We start from the raw sequence: 17,012 nt of genomic DNA on the forward strand, positions 1-17,012 counted from the left end.
AATATTAAATACAGTTTTTAAAGATTTCATGACATTAAATATATTTATTTTTATTTAATACTTGGGTAGTTATTTTTCTAATACGTAAGAAATTTTTTAAATAATATCATCTTATTGAGAAAATTATGATTTGTGATTTGCTTTGATGTGTCATTATTAGAATGAAATTCTACAGCCAAATTTATCATATTCCTATATATCAACAATTCTATATTCATATATTACGTTTAGGATTGCCATAATCTTTTTCTTTTTCTTATCTTGACAAATCAAACTTGTACCTTCTTTAAAAAACAAACTAAAATACAAATTCCGGATTCATATCTTTCTGTATAACTAAAACTAAAACTAAATAAATCCTTATCCGTATCATGTTTTTTCATTTTATATTTTCACAAACAATATATTCTTTTCAATCTCATATGTAAAAGAATTATTTTAATTAAAAAAATTAGTTAATCACATTTAATCACATCAAATTTAATTAAAAAAAATATTTTTTCAACTTATGCTTAATCATTTCATGAATAAAAGAGAGTTATTAAAACTAACACTTCAAATAAATAAAAAAAATATTTATTTTGATATTTTAGAGATAATAATATTAAATTAATTGAAAATTTATTATATTTAAGAGCAGAGAGGAGGTATATACATATTAGAAAATTTATTTGAACCAGAACGTACCTACCATCTTATCATATACTCAGTATGTCATTAAAAAATTGACATATTTGACCATTGAGAGGCAATTTGAAATTTTGATGTTAGAATAATGAATTTATGATCCCTTACAGTTCAAAAAAGACAAATTTAGTTATTTAATTTAAAAATGGGAAACGGAAAGTGAGAAAGTGTAGTAGTATTTAATAATAATAATAAGGCGTAAGTGGAGTGCATAAAAAAGAGTGGAGTTGTCTTGTCCATCTGCATCTGCAAGAATGGGAAAAGGAGGATCTTTGAGCGAGGGCGTGATGAAGAAGATCGTCCTCTCCTACAGCTACGTGGCCATATGGATTTTCTTGAGCTTCAGCGTCATCGTCTACAACAAGTACATCCTGGACAAGAAGATGTACAACTGGCCCTTCCCCATCTCCCTCACAATGATCCACATGTCCTTCTGCGCCACCCTCGCCATCCTCCTCGTCCGTGTCCTCCGCATCGTCGAGCCCGTCTCCATGTCCCGCCATGTCTACCTCTCCTCCGTCGTCCCCATCGGCGCCCTCTACTCCCTCTCCCTCTGGCTCTCCAACTCCGCCTACATCTACCTCTCCGTCTCCTTCATTCAGATGCTCAAAGCCCTCATGCCAGTCGCCGTCTACTCCATCGGCGTCTTGCTCCGTAAAGAATCATACAAAAACGACACCATGTTTAACATGCTCTCCATCTCCCTCGGCGTCGGCGTCGCCGCCTACGGCGAGGCCCGCTTCGACGCCTGGGGTGTCCTCCTCCAGCTCGGCGCCGTCGCCTTCGAAGCCACGCGTCTCGTCATGATCCAAATCTTGCTCACCTCCAAAGGGATCTCGCTTAACCCAATCACTTCCCTCTACTACGTTGCTCCCTGCTGTCTCGTCTTTCTCTCTATCCCGTGGATCTTTGTTGAGTATCCTGTTTTGAGAGACACTTCAAGCTTTCACTTCGATTTCGTCATCTTCGGGACGAATTCGTTCTGCGCCTTCGCGCTGAATCTGGCGGTGTTTCTTCTGGTTGGGAAGACGTCTGCGTTGACCATGAATGTGGCTGGGGTTGTGAAGGATTGGTTGCTGATTGCGTTCTCGTGGTCGGTTATTAAGGACACCGTGACGCCGATTAATTTGTTCGGCTACGGGCTTGCGTTTCTCGGTGTGGCGTATTATAATCACTCCAAGTTGCAGGCGCTCAAGGCCAAGGAGGCGCAGAAGAAGACCGCGCAGCCGGATGAGGAGGAAGGGAGCTTGCTCCAGGACAGAGATGACAACAAGAGGAACGACCAGCAGAATTAATTTTTCATTTTTTCATTTTCACACACCAAAAAATAAAACCAGGAACAAGACCTTTGGATTTCGAGGCCGAATTGCCGGTTCGGTATGTTCCCCCCCTTAGTTTATAGATCTTCTTCACGTTGCTAATGATTGCGGTGGGTAGTTAATTAGTAGATTTGGATTTGAGATTTCAGGACAGTCATGTGTTACACTGTTACTGGAGCGAGTCTCGAATCCTTTTGTTATTAATATTTTTTTATCTCATTCCCGTTCTCGGTGGTTTAATTAATTTTATGTTATGCTATTGTAGGAACTGGATTTATGGAGCTTACATGCTTATTAATTCATAGTACATTTCAATTCTGTGTAACGTGAATTTGGGATTTATCTTATAACTCAAGGTCACTCAAAGCTAATAACTGTCCGACAATGGTTTAGTTCTGATGAGATCTTAATGTTTCAAATTACTCTGTTTCGGTCGGATGTGCGGGTTGTTCACTGTTCGTTCTGCGTTGGTTTTAAAATTATATTGAGTGTTTTGTAACTTGTTGATCTATTGCAGTTATGGTCAATGTATGGTTCCGTATATAATCCTAGGCCCATAGATAGCGTTACTGGGTGATCTTTTTTGCCCCGCATCCAAGCCAGTGACTAGGTCAGATACACTGTCGGTGGAAACGTGGCCATATGAATACATTATAATTCTGTCATTGGGTTATGGAGAGAGAGAAATTTAATTAATCTGTCTTTGAATTTTGAACAATTATTCAAGACGTTGGGTGTGATTTAAACTATAAAACCAGTTCAAACCGCGTAATTGAATTAACGATTGTGATGTTGCACTCGGTCCGTCCATGTTTAGAATAGATGGGGAAATGGGCATGTTCACGATATTTCCTTGTCCATGAAACTGAAAAAGGTTACATACTTTTCTTCAGTGAATAGTGTTCCAACTGATGTCTGCCTTTAACGGCAGTTTGCGCTGCACCTGTCTGATTGTTTTTACACTCTTATCTGTTGCACCTCTCGGATCCATCCATATATTAAAAAATTCCCGCCCTTTCTTTGGTTTGCTAATTGCCAACACTTTCGCTCATTCATTATCCCAGAAGAGGGAATTTTAATTGCTAGACAGCGGTTGGTGGTAGCCATTAACACTGCATTACCATATATGGAAAGAAAACACATTTCCCATCATTGAATTCGTTTCATTGGTATCCAACTACCCATGTACGCTTGCACCATTTCATTTACAAACACACTGAGCTGCTAGTATCGGGCGTGATTATCTCTAAAGTCAGTGATCATGGGCCATGATCAACTATAAGATGGTGGCATTAGCTTTGGTTAGGTTAGGTGCACCACAAGATTCTGTATGTACCGTGATGGTCACCGACTAATAGGACAAGTGAACTGAATTATAAAAATCCAGGTGTGAATAAATTATTTTTATGAAGTTACGTATTAAGCATAAAATATTTTATTAATGCAATGCTTGATGTTGACATAATTTCATTAATTTGTGAACTTAAGAGCCAAGATAAACAAAAGAGGAAAAGCGCAATTTCTTATTTAGTTTAGCCTAAAGTTAAGCTTAGCATGACTCTCCTGCGTTTCCAACAGTTGTTCATTGTTTGGTATTCAACAAGGAAAAAAGAATTAATGGTTTTTGGTAAACAGAGAAATAACTTTAGCTTCAACTTAATGAATGCCGACCTAATGGAAATGTGATCGTCAATCTGACTCTCAAGTATATTTAATTTGGATAAAGAGAAATGGGAAGAAATGAAATGTATCAATTGGGTGTATGCATGTATCCATGTATCTTTCCTTAAAAAAATTATCAATAGAAATCGTGTACATACAATCGTGTGCTTGGTTTCCCTTCTATGCTACCTTGTACGCTTCCATTCTAAAGCAGTAAGGCATACATAGCTTTTACGTTTTTGAAGTGAAATCAAAGGTAGACGTGCGTAAGAAAATGCACAAGCAAGCACACACTAAGAGTCCCTGGAAATTGCGCTTTTCCTCTTTTGTTTATCTTGGCTGATAAAGTTGGGAGAGTACAAGGTAGCACAAATATTCCTTCTCTGGGTTCTGTTTCTCTTCTTTACTATATGATTCTGTAATCATGTTCTAGTTTGCTTGTAATAACTGCTACGGACCTACTCGTGGACTAAAATAAACTCTCCTTGTCTTTCTCCTAGCTCTCATATCTTTACATTTTAGACATGTGCTATTATAATCTTTGATCTCGTTCACACACTTTGACCCGTGAACATTGTCCTCCTTGTTCTTTTACTCAAGTAGCTTCAATTAGTTTGTAACTTTCCTTTGTCAAAAACTTGCGACCAAAACGTTTTTGAACACCCAATTCACCCCTATGAAGTATACATATCGGAACAGTTCTTGCTCTCATCAAGGCCCATCGATCGGTGCTTGTCTTGCACCACATTGCTGTAACATCGAATTTTTGTTCTTCTTGGCTCCAATTCGTTTGCATTATTGCTCTTCTTTTTCTCTAGCTCCTGCTACAAATTCTGTCACCATTTCTTGCCAGCTATATTCAATTTTAGCCTTTTTGATAAGGACAAATTCCATTGCATTAAAAATTAAAACGGTCCATCTTTCTTTTACTCGAGAAAAAATATTGCCTCTACCATCATGCATTTTTAATTAGGTTGTCCCGTTTCTCCATTTTTGCTGCTCAGGCAGGCTCTATGTGAAAGCTCAATGAAGAAAAGAACAATTAACAAGACGACATGAATATTAGAATTACTAAAAGATGATTTGTCCCGTTTCTGATTTTGCATCACTAGTTGGTATTGCTATGTTTTTATATATTACTCAGTGGCCCTCCTAAATACATTCCAAAGGTGATTAAGACTTGGACATTATCATGGATTTGAATAGTCTCCTTTTTCTTAATTCATCTTGAATTTTGAATATATATGATAGCACTATGCTCCATGAGAGTATGTTATACTTTTCCCATTACCTCATTCTGATCATGTGAGCTGAGAGTAACGTATAATAGAGCAGTGATTACCCTACCACTGAAATTTCACCGCCTAGCGTTAGTATATGTTAAAGAATTTGACGAGTCAGCTACAAAATAAAGTTTAAATGTGATGAAATCAATTCTCTATTGCAAGCGATTTTGTCACTTGATCTTAGACGAACCAAGACCATTCTTCGTCCGAAAATTCTCTATTTACTTTATCACACACTACTAGCCAAAAATTGTCATTTCCCTTGGTCAACATCACAAGTCACACAACCTATGCGCCTTTTCTCCTTACACGGTGTTTGTGAACGTTAGTAAGTAGCCATCTTCCTTTCAAATGGGCTCTATGTTTCAATCTCCTCACTTTCTGTGTTTATTACCTTTATTTCTCTTGTAAATATGTCGATAATAATGTTGGTGATTTCAGTTATTCTATTTTCTTATACAATGCTGAAAGTTACAATTTTTATGTTTATAAAGATTTGACTAAGCCATGTATACCAAAGGATTAAGAACTGAGGTTGAGTAATCAGAGAGAGAGAGAGAGAGAGGGAGGGAGGGAGATTGAGAGAATGTGGTGCCATCATCTATGAGCTCTGACCAAGGGCAGTGTGTTAGGAGAGGTTACACGAGAAGGACTTAGAAAATTGGGTGAGGAGGGTGCGGAATGCAGGGCGAGGTAAGGATTTTGTGATGGAAGAAAGGGTGAGGATTCTATTGTAGTAAATGCATAGAGTAGATGGGATATGTATTTGAGTTCAGACAATTGAAAAGCAAAACTAAAATAAGTTTTCAAGTGTTTTCCAAATTTTGGGTTTTAAAAGTTGGAAAAAGATATTTTTTTAAAGTTGTTTTTAAAACATTGGTCTATTAAAAAACAAAAATCTTTGTCATAAATTGATAATACACATGGAAGCAGACTTTGTTGTTTTGAGAAGTTGTGTTTTCAACAAGTACGTAAATCCTAATAACAGAGCTGCTTCCTTCAATGAGACTATCATTTCCATCTCTATTGCCACCCACCTAGTAGGTTCTTCTTCAACAGCCAAGCTAAAGCATTCGGTTGAAGAATTCTCTATCCTTAAATCCTTCTCGGTTCCCATCCACCCCCAACCCACAGTTGATTAAGCAGGTTGATTGGTTCCTCTTGTGCTCAATATCATCAAGTGCAATACTGAAGCTTCAGCCAAGAGCAATCCTAGGCATGTTGGTAGTGGCGGCATTTTTAGAGATCACAACGAGGATTTGATTGGTTGTTCCTCTTCTTACATTGACATTCAAAATGTGTTTTTTGCTTAGACTTTTGTAGTTATTTTGGCTATAGAGGCTGCTCTTGCTCGCAACTGGAATAATCTTTCGATTGAATGTGACTCCAACTTAGTGACTCAAGCTTTCAGGAAACCCTCTGTAGTGCCCTAGGAGCTCCGTCAACGCTCGGAAAATTGTCTATTTTTTTTGTAAAGATATAGTTTTGGTTTACTCTCATATCTTTAGAGAGGAGAACTCTTGTGCTGACCTTTTAGCTAACTATGGTGTTGATTGGTGGGATCATATCACAAGTTTAGGGGTGAATTCCTTGGTAATAGGACAATGCTTTCCAATTACATATTCTGATAATTTCTTGATTGGGTTTTGGCCTAGTCCCTCCAATTTGTTCATCTTTTTTCTTTTACCTTTAATGTTGTTTGGTGTGATCTTTTGGTGGATTTGTATGGGTGTCAACTTAGTTGGGATGCATACACTTCCTTCGTAGATTCTACACTAACTTTTTTTTAAAAAAGAAAAAGATAAAAAAAGTACGTAAATCATACAAAGGTCCTCAATATGACCTGCACCATCCAGCAATTTAAGTTGTTCAATTATCTTCTTGTTGCTGCCATTTAGAAATTTTTGTAAGTGTTATAGGCCCAAACTGTTTGGATGTGATGATGATGGGGGAGAAATACTAAATCTTGAAATTCGTTTTTGAGTTCCAGAAAATCGAATAAAGGGAATGATAATTACAAAAATTTAATTATAATTATAATTACAAAACATTTTAAAAATTTGACAGATTACATTCTTGACATCATAATGGAAATATAATAATTATATTGATTGTAATAATAATTAATTATTTTAAAATAAATTTTATAATTATTTATTGCCAATTAGAATCACTAATTGTTAGACTCATTAGACTAATTTAATGATGATTTAATTAATTAATTAATTAATTAACTAATTTATAAAACATATATATTTGTGATGATTTATAATGATTAACATATATTATTTACATAATTTTTTTATTGAAACATGATTGCATTATCTACACTAAATTTGGTTGATGCAGTGGAAAGGTGAGTGTGCAAGTCTTGTGAATTGATCTCATACGAGGGGGCTTTAGGTTTGCTGTGTGTAAATTTTCTTGTAAAGGTGAGAAACAGCCGTGAAAAGGAAAAAAACATCTCAATTGTGTTGACACTCACCTTTACAACACCCTCGACCAGACAAAAAAAAAATGTGAAGATTACGCCAAAACCCCATGCTATAGTGTGTAATGAGTTTCACTGTGATTTGAATCCTATATATTATATGTCTCAATGCATAATAACTTTTGGGAGAATGAATTTTAATGTTGGTTTATGATGCCATTTTTGTATATTAGAAACACAGTGTCCATACTACTTTTGTATTTGTTTTATTTTTTTTTTGTTTTTTTTGTGCAAGTTTCTCTTTTGTCCATTTTTTTTTTCAGTTTCTCATTTTAATATTTTCAATCATTTATATAAATTACTTTTGATTTGGCTAAAAGTCGGAGAAAAACGAAAAACATTGGAATTGCCTTAAAGAAAATATTCTAAAATAAATAAATAATTTAAAAACAAAAGATCTTTTATTGGATTATCAATACAAAAATCTTAATATCTTATTTAGCAACAAATTAATTAGCAAAACATAAGACATTTTAATGAAAAAAATTAAAAATTAAAAATTAAATATTTTGATTTGAATAATAAGACTAATATGATGGTTTAACTTTTACACAATTAAGGTAACTATGACTGATTAATTAGTTTAATTAAAATAAATTAACAAATAATATTCATTAATTGCTTAAAGTTTTTTTATTTGATTATTCTGAGAAGCAAAATTAAATAATTGTATCTAATGCTATAGTAATAAAAAAAAATTAATACTTGGGGTAACTATGGTAAAAAATTTATATTAAATATTTATAGTTTATAATATATAAAATATAAAAAAATCTACATGTAAAAACACAAAAAATCTACAAGTATCTAAAATGATGTAAAAACATGTATTGCATGGGATAATATAAAATATGTAAAATCTACCATAACTATATTATGTAAAATATAATTTGAATTCAAATTTAATATCAATAAATAAATAAATTAAAAAAATATAATTTGATACTATAAACTTGAAGGGGGAAAAATCCTCAGGTTATTTAAATATTTACACGGCTATATTAGTTAATTTCGACCAAAATAATTATGATACCCAAATTAATCTACATATATTAATTTTTAAGGACCAAAATCAATTCCCTTTCATTGCAATGACAAAATTAATTCTCATGATATGATGGTTGTTGCCATTTGTGGAATTTTTAGTCAGGAATGAAAATTTTGCAATCCTGAAATTAGGGGTCTCATTTGAAAAAATTGAAGTAAATTATTAATTGAGTATTTAGGATATCAATTAGGATAGAAATATTTATATTAAAGGTATAGCTAATTGGGTAGAATTGCTAACAAGGCTAAATATTAATTATGTTAAACAAAAATGGAAGTTTTATAACAAAATGTAATATAATATATAAATTATAAAGATTCTTTTACATGATTATAATGATAAATATGTGCATCATATGAGAATCATACTTATATAATATACATTATTAATTAAAATATTACTAATTAAATATTTAACTTTGTTGAATTAAATTGATACTTTTATTAATTTAACGGGTGTAAAAAAAATGATCAATTTGATGTAACAGAGATATTAGTAGAGGACTAAATTAAATGAAAATTTTAAATATAAGGGAGCAAACTTGGCAACATTATGCCTAAATTAAAACATTTTTATTGCCTAATTTGACAATTTTTTAATTGATTTTGTCTATATTTAATTAATTGCAATGTTTAAATTTAACAGTTTACTATTAATCCAAAAAAATTAGCATTGTGTTATAATTGATAATTTAATTTATTGTGTTAAGATTTTAATTTTAATAATCTATCTATTATTTATAACTGATATAAGTATTTATTTTTAATTTTTTTAATCAGTTTTATTTAATAATTAGTTATTATTCAACTTTAAATTAGGTTAATTTTTTTATCACATTTTCATAATCTCAATCCCTAATTAAAAGATATCATAAAAAATTCCAAATTAAAGATAATCTTGTGGAAACACGACTAAGTTACTCTCAAACTAAGACCGGATCAAATCATATTATATATAATTAAACAGGATTATATTTTTTAATGTCTTGCACAATAAAAATAAAAAAAGAAACATAAATATGTAAAAACAAAAACTACTAACTAGCATAAGAAAACAAAACAAATAAAAAATAGAGAACATCAATTTTTTTTTGTCATCTTGGCAAGTAACTTAAGTTATTTTTTTGAGTAAAAATCCTATAAACCTAATTATTAATTGGTTTTACTAATGTTTCCTTTTTCTTTTACCATTCTTTTTAATTCAGTAATTTAAGAAGTATAAAGTAATAAGTAAAGAATAATATTAGTTCATAAAAAGCAAATCTCTAAGAATAAAAAAGCTATTATAAAACAAATCAAGAAACTATTAGACATATTACTCTCTAGTGAGAAACTGATGAACTAATTTACTAATTATAAAATATTAATGAGTAAACTTATTAATTAATTGTCTAACATTTGCGATAAATAAATGGAAGATATAATCAAGAAAATGAGATATTATTTAGAATCACACAATTAATATTTTGTTATATGAAATTGAAATTAATAAAATCCTTTTAATAATATCTCATTTATATATATATATATATATATATATATATATATATATATATATATATTCTTTAAATTAAATTTTAATCATTAAAATAAATTTTAGAATTGTTATTTTAAAAATATTATAATTGCATAAATTATAATATTATGATTGAAAAAAATATAATTCCTAATTTCATTGGTCGGCTACATATATAATAAACTATAGATCTTTAATGACGAACAATTATTAATAATCAAAATATTATACTTTATAATATATGGTTAGGATAAATAAATAAATAATTATTATTATTACAAACTAAAGAATATTTTTAAAGTTATATTTTTTATGAATTAAAAAATAAATAATATTTATCTAAGATATTTTAAATTAAAATTAAAATTTTATTTAATCATAAAATTTCTAAAAAATTTATAAAAAAAAAAATTAATTTTCTTAAAAACTTATTTTTTAAAATATTTATTGATAAAATAAAATTTTATTTGAATTTAAAATGTATCAAAATTAGGGAATAAAAGAAAAGATCATTATTATTGACATGCTATAATTGGCCCAAATGATCATTGTATCTGAGCCCGGAATGGACGCGGCGACAGTAACCGTTGAGTACATTCCCGACGGGTGTTTGGCTTGTATTTTCCAGTTTGTTCCCGGCGGCTCCCTCTTATGTCACCGCTGGCTCAAGGTCTCCACCTCAAAATGCCTTTTCACTTATGTTTTCATAAGATAACTTTCATCTATTTTTTCTCGCTTCGATTCCTCGTCCCTTGGAGCTCATAACCATGATAGTGTCAAAATTAGCTATATTGGTTTGAGAGCGATTTCTAAATTCTCCAATTTAGAATTTTGCATCTCGTCAAGATCCGTAACTGCACCGACGCAGGACTCGTTTCAGTTGCTGAGGGATGCAGCAAGAGTTCACTAAAACTTCGTATTGTGTCATTTGGGAAGTGGCCTAACTAAATAGGTAACCTAGCTTTGACAGCGGTTGCTAACTATTGTCCTAATCTTCTACAATTGGATCTCAATTAAGGTACTTCACGGTCCTTTCTGAATGGAATAAAGAAGCAGGGGGCAGTCAAATTGGATTTTGAAGCTTCTACAGTGGAATATATCCAAATAGCTGGTGGCCATCTTTTGTCGCTGTTTGCAATCAATTGCTTTTATTTTCACCATCAGATGTTAACGCAATTTTTGTTCTGGTGTGTGTTGTTAAGTATTAATTGTTTTCATGAAGGTAAAATAGTGAGTCTTGTACCAGTTCTAGAAGTTATTAATATATTTTTATTTCTTTTGGCTTTAAAAAAATTATTGATGTTTTAAACAGTTTTAATTAGGTTTCATTAATTATTTTCTTATAAATATATTAGTGGATTTAACTTTGTGCAATAGGTTTATGTAATGATTGATTTTTTTTTTTAAATGGAGATCTTTAAATGAGCTTTTATCTCATCCAACAACAAAGCTTTTTTATTTTTATATAACATGACAAAAAATGATGCAACATGTTTAACAAATTTAACTGTTTACTAGTTATGCTGTGCATTGTTGGTGATTAACTTCCCCCTAAATAAGGTTATTTACTCCCTTCTTATTTATGAACAGTATGTAAACGTGAGAATTGGTTTGATCATGCAAATTGAATCTTACATCATTATGCATAAAACATTAGCAGAGAAGAGGATAATCCTGCCTGATGTCTCATACTTATGCTACGAACATAATTATTTTTTGCCGTCATTACTTTAGAAAATTATTATATATGGGTCTTGAATTTTATACGGTAATGAGCTTATCCCATTGTGCTTACTTGCACCACTTGGAAATTAATACTTCGTCACTAACTACAGAATACGGTTATTCTAAGTACTACACTGCACTAAGCTGCTCAAATATGTGACTATGCCCTTTTTTGGGTGATGAGTTCCCCACCACTTTCTCCTCTCATGCTAATTTGGCGTGCTTAATATGCACAATTTTTATGCCTGCAACATATAAAACTTAGTGGTGGATGTATCCATACTGGTTGTTGAACTGAAGTCTGCGACTACCCATTATGTAATTTCCACTCACACTAAATACAATTGGGCGAGACCTTTGCCAAAAATGGGATTGACTCAGTGGAGAAGTCTAAGACTTATCTTGGTTGACTAATCGTATATTAATTAATGATCTAAATCCATTGTACATCGTGATTAATCTTCTCTGTTAGTGTTACCTCCTAAAGCTGACTGAATCAAATTTGGTGATGATATTGGAACATACGAATTAAACAAGCCAAGCAGAGGAAATGTAAAAATATTCAATGTGTTCCCATGTCAATCCACTTAGCACAAGATAATTGATTTCTGAAATTCTGACAAAGAAACATTTTTTCATTTCTGTAAAATGTGTTAGTATTGGCATGATTTAACCCAGAAACATTGTATTATTTGTACAAACCTTTAATCAATTTAACTATACACATGGCATGCATGCATATATCAGTTAATACTTCATCTAGCCAGATCATTTGCTTTTCCATACATATGGAAACTTCATTGCGCTTGAATTCTTTCTACACTACTCAGTTCAGTAATTAAAGCAAATTTGTAACGCACTTAAACACATTATCATGAATTAAAGAAAGAATGATATTGGAGAAGAGTTAACCTAGACATTTATCTTTTCTTTTTTTAAGGAACTCTTTTTATTATCTATCACATTTATCACTTTTTTTAATATGTATTTTCTTTTCCTTATTTCTCTTTTATTTTCATCTCAATCCACTTAAAATAAAATAAATGAGTAGAGTCACACCTTAAGTAGAATAAATTATTTGATGTGATATTAAATCATGTGATTCTCCCACCAAATGGATTAGCTTAGGGTGAATTATTTTCATCTCTCTTTTTGTGCTTTAAGTCCTAATAATTAGTATTTTCATTAAAAATCGGACAACACAAAGGACTATAGGCTGAATTAAGGTGCAAACTAAAAGGAAATTAAAGAAACTCTGATACAATCTACTATTCTCATTGATACTTCTCATGGATACTTCTCATGACCTTCTTTGTACATGCGTCCAAATGATCATCTTAACTAACTTTCTATCTTTTTTCCCCCAATTAGTACTGCATCAACTTTTTCTCCATGTCTTTTTTTCCCCATTTTAGCGGTGTTGTTTGTATCTTATGTGTGGCATACTTGTTAATTTTATTTCAACAACGACATAAAGCCTTGTTTGTGGTTTTAACTATGCATAAAGTACTGTTGTCCACTTGTCCTCCTTGCTCTTGAATTCTTTCTGCGCTACTCAGTTCACTGATCAAGTACATAAAGCTTAGTAGAAAAATGGTATACTAGTACCAGAGACAAGAACATCATGTTCATTAATCATGGCAACGAAGCCAGCTTCAGGTTAGTGATGGACTCATTACGCTTGGTTCTCTAGTTTTAGATTCGTGTTGTGCATGTACAAGAGCGCATCCTGTTCACAAATCATTAGATATGCTGTTTCAATTCATTGTTTTTCAGTAACATGGGCACTGATCGTAATTCTAGAATTTATCATTGAAAGGTAAATAGCTTTTTATTAGATGGATGCTTTGCCTCCAAGAAGCAAAATCTTGCACGAACATCAACAGTTTATTAACGTCATGATATTGAATATTCAATCTAAGTACATAAAAATTCCACATCCTGTTTTGGATCACATTCTGCTTTGCACTTCTCTTCAACAAATCACAGCTTATTCCTTGATGTTGTTTATGAGTAGTGTACATATGCACTGGTTGTGACGTATCACTGGCAAGTCATATCCTATATGAACAACACATTTAGTTAAATAGATTAATACTTGGATTGATGACATTGGAGGATCAAGAAGATTATATATAAAATGAGAATTTCTGAGACATTTTTAATATGGCTGAATTTGATAAGGTGAACTCTGGGTAAAAGAAGATTCTGAGTAGAAAATTGGTGCCAAAAAATCAATTTTACTTGGTGAAAAAAAAAGAAAAAGAAATACACACTTGGTCACTTACTGGGTATATTCAATATTGATTTTAACATGAGGGAAGCGTGCAATAGCTGCAAATGCATCATTTGACATGAGGAGGGTGTTGGGACATGGTGACCTTGAACAGGAATCTACCACTTTAACATCGATGCTACCACCTTTGCATGGCCTATTGTTTCCACTCACACACCTTATTCTGTATCTCCTTCCACACGCTGCCCCGTTATCCCATAACCCTTCATTCACCGCAACAAATAGATTTCCAGGAGGAAACTGCCCTGGCCTATTCCCATCACAAGCAGTAGCTGCCAGACATGACACATTAGAGAATATAACATTTGATCAATAATTTTGTGTCGTATTTTTCCACTATAGCTATTGTACTTTCCCACGCATGCATGCAATTTAGATTTATATTACTTGATTATAGAGCATCTAGATTAGAGATAAATTAGCAAATTATTGATTCAAGTGTTATTGAATTCCATTTTTTTGGTACAGAACAACATTATTAGAAGAAAAGATGTCATTAAATATAATTAGTTAATTTTTTCGATAAAAATTAGTCATAGACTCGTAATTGATAAATACTTTCCATCAATTTTATGATGAAAAAGAACAAAATCTAGGTTGGAGAGAATTAAAAATGAATAATTATTGTTGACTCACGTATGTACGGTGGTCCATAAGAAGCAGCAGTGCCAACGTCTCCAACAACAAGGCTCAATTGTTTGAGCAATAGGCTAGAAAAGATTACAAAGAGGAAGAGCTTCATGATGAATTGATGATTTGGGAATCAGGACAAGATTACCCAAGCTAAGCTAGGATTAATTTTGCTTAATGGTACATCCCGTGCGCTAGCTCTCACTTTATAACCATCATGATATCTTACTGTGTCAGACTATTCATATTTATCACAATGTCATTATATCATTAAAACAATGAAAATAATAATTACTTTTAGGAATATCATATGGCACATTCACGGTTCAAATAATTTAGAGTTCTATATGAGCTTTATGGGATTTTTATGGCATGTTCGTAGCACATCCCATTTGACTCTGCCTAGTGGTAAACTCACTCCCACTGGATCACGATAACACACATTAAAAATAACAAATGAGCCGATTCTATGTGAATGCGATGCTTCAAAATACGTACACTTGTGCATCCAATTTCTTGTATTATCATGTTCGTGCTCTCCTAGAGTAGCGTGAATCAATGATAATGCCAGTAGCTCATTTTTTAATGACAAATTACAGTGCGACGCCCTAAAAGCTTTGAAAGGCAATTTCGAATTTCCATTTCCATATCTTATATACTATAAAATAAAGAAAGGAAGGTTTTGACGTAATTTTGGTACTTAAGACAACTAATTTTTAATTGTTTTATTTTATTTACTTAATAAATTATATTAATTACTACAACATTTAATATATACTTGAATTTTAATGCACACTTATCAGATAAAAATAAATAAAAATAATATTTTTATTGTTTAAAATAAAATATTGTTTGAAAACTTTTTTCTAACTTTTTTATAACATGATATTGTTGTAGAATATTCACCTATTTCATTCACAAGACTCTTGAGATCTTGCCTAAGGAATCGAGTCCTCCAACCAATGACTTGTCGATTAAAATTGTAACATTTGATTGTTTTAATATTTAAAATATTTTAAATACTATAATATAAATAAAAATATTTATATTTTAATTTGAATTATGTTATCATAATTTGATATTGTGCAATAATTTAAATAGTATAATAATAATAATAATAATAATAAATATCTAAACATTTATTTTAAATATTTTGTTCTAATGCAATATTTCTTGTTTTATATATGACTTATCTTTTGTTCTATAACATGTTTAACCAATTGTGTTTTTGTTCTTAAGTTTTATAATTTTGTCCAATAAATATTAGCAATATTGATTTTTACATATCTCAGTCTCATTATCTGTGTTTTTTTTTTAACTTAAAAAGTAATACATTTTGTATTTTAAATTTTAAATCTAACAAATTAGTAAGTCTCGCAACTTTTTAAAAACTTTAATTAGGTTCCTAAACTAAAAATCTATATAATTGAGTGCTTGATTTTCTACAATTTTGGTAATCAGTTCCTTGGAGTTAGTATATGACTGTTAGAATCTGTTAGAAAAATAACAGTTTGTGACGATTTTAGTAATTTGAGGAATCCAATTATGAAAACCGCAGAAGTTGAAGAACTCAAGTATAATTTTTTAGTTTAGAACGAAACCTAATTAAAAATTCTCAAATAATTCAAGAATCTGCTAATCTATTAAACCTTAATTTTATTATTATTGATATCATTTATTATTGTCAGACATGAATTTTGTTTCCAGTTAATATTGTCTACTTCACTTCAAGCATATATATCTTTCAATGGAATCTATTGAACAATCTTTTATAATTCATTTATTTTCTATACATTCTTGATTCTTATAAAATATTTATACCTTTTTATATATTTTGTATCGTATTATTTATGTCTATTAAATATAAAGTCTAATTCAATTTATAAAAGGCACTACATCTTAATGGATTAGTGTTAATTAGAAAGAACGGCAGAGCTAGGTCTTAATGGAATATGAGAAAGCAAAGTCCTTTTGGTGCATGAACACCACTGTCTACTTGATGGTAGTTTACATTCAATTCTATGGACTGTAGCACCTAATATTAATATTAATCGGAAATATATAGGAACTTGTTTAGCTAACTAATCTCTTTAACGTTAGATCATCATTTTTGGCAACAACTTTTCGCCACAGCTTTCCCATGCCTATAGCATAAGAAATATTAATTTCTAACCGTAATATTTACGGTGGAATTGAATGATGAGCGTCACCTTGCAACAAATTCTTTGACAAATAAGAAAGGCATATATATACGTCGATCAGTATCGATCCTTTAATTTATTAGTTTTTCAACTAAAGACATTTAGATTAGTTGGTTGAGCAGAATGTTGCAAATTTTAATTATCGTTTTTAA

General features: G+C 31.3%; 2 protein-coding genes across 2 annotated transcripts; one reads left to right on the forward strand and one right to left on the reverse strand.

Annotated features, from left to right (window-relative positions):
* The first annotated feature begins 861 nt into the window (after window positions 1-861).
* LOC100797117 (probable sugar phosphate/phosphate translocator At5g25400) lies at window positions 862-2,425 on the forward strand. The gene is made up of 2 exons (XM_006581298.4): window positions 862-2,064; window positions 2,272-2,425. Exon 1 carries the CDS (start codon window positions 942-944, stop codon window positions 1,980-1,982), a length of 1,041 nt encoding a protein of 346 aa, XP_006581361.1. The 5' UTR covers window positions 862-941; the 3' UTR covers window positions 1,983-2,064; window positions 2,272-2,425.
* Window positions 2,426-13,527: 11,102 nt separating this feature from the next.
* On the reverse strand, window positions 13,528-14,876 carry LOC100792215 (EG45-like domain containing protein 2). The gene is made up of 3 exons (XM_041016318.1): window positions 14,666-14,876; window positions 14,022-14,301; window positions 13,528-13,794 (listed from the first exon to the last, which is right to left on the reverse strand). Exons 1-3 carry the CDS (start codon window positions 14,769-14,771, stop codon window positions 13,788-13,790), a joined length of 393 nt encoding a protein of 130 aa, XP_040872252.1. The 5' UTR covers window positions 14,772-14,876; the 3' UTR covers window positions 13,528-13,787.
* Window positions 14,877-17,012: the final 2,136 nt, after the last annotated feature.

The sequence above is a fragment of the Glycine max genome, chromosome 6 (assembly GCF_000004515.6).
Source record: "Glycine max cultivar Williams 82 chromosome 6, Glycine_max_v4.0, whole genome shotgun sequence".
NCBI classification, from domain to species: Eukaryota; Viridiplantae; Streptophyta; class Magnoliopsida; order Fabales; family Fabaceae; genus Glycine; species Glycine max.

Excerpts from the sequence above, each read along its gene's own strand:
- LOC100797117 (XM_006581298.4), top strand. The coding sequence starts at position 942 with ATGGGAAAAGGAGGATCTTTGAGCGAGGGCGTGATGAAGAAGATCGTC.
- LOC100792215 (XM_041016318.1), bottom strand. The coding sequence starts at position 14,771 with ATGAAGCTCTTCCTCTTTGTAATCTTTTCTAGCCTATTGCTCAAACAA. Across the intron at positions 14,302-14,665 it reads TTATGGACCACCGTACATAC|CTACTGCTTGTGATGGGAAT; the intron begins GTGAGTCAACAA and ends CATGTCTGGCAG.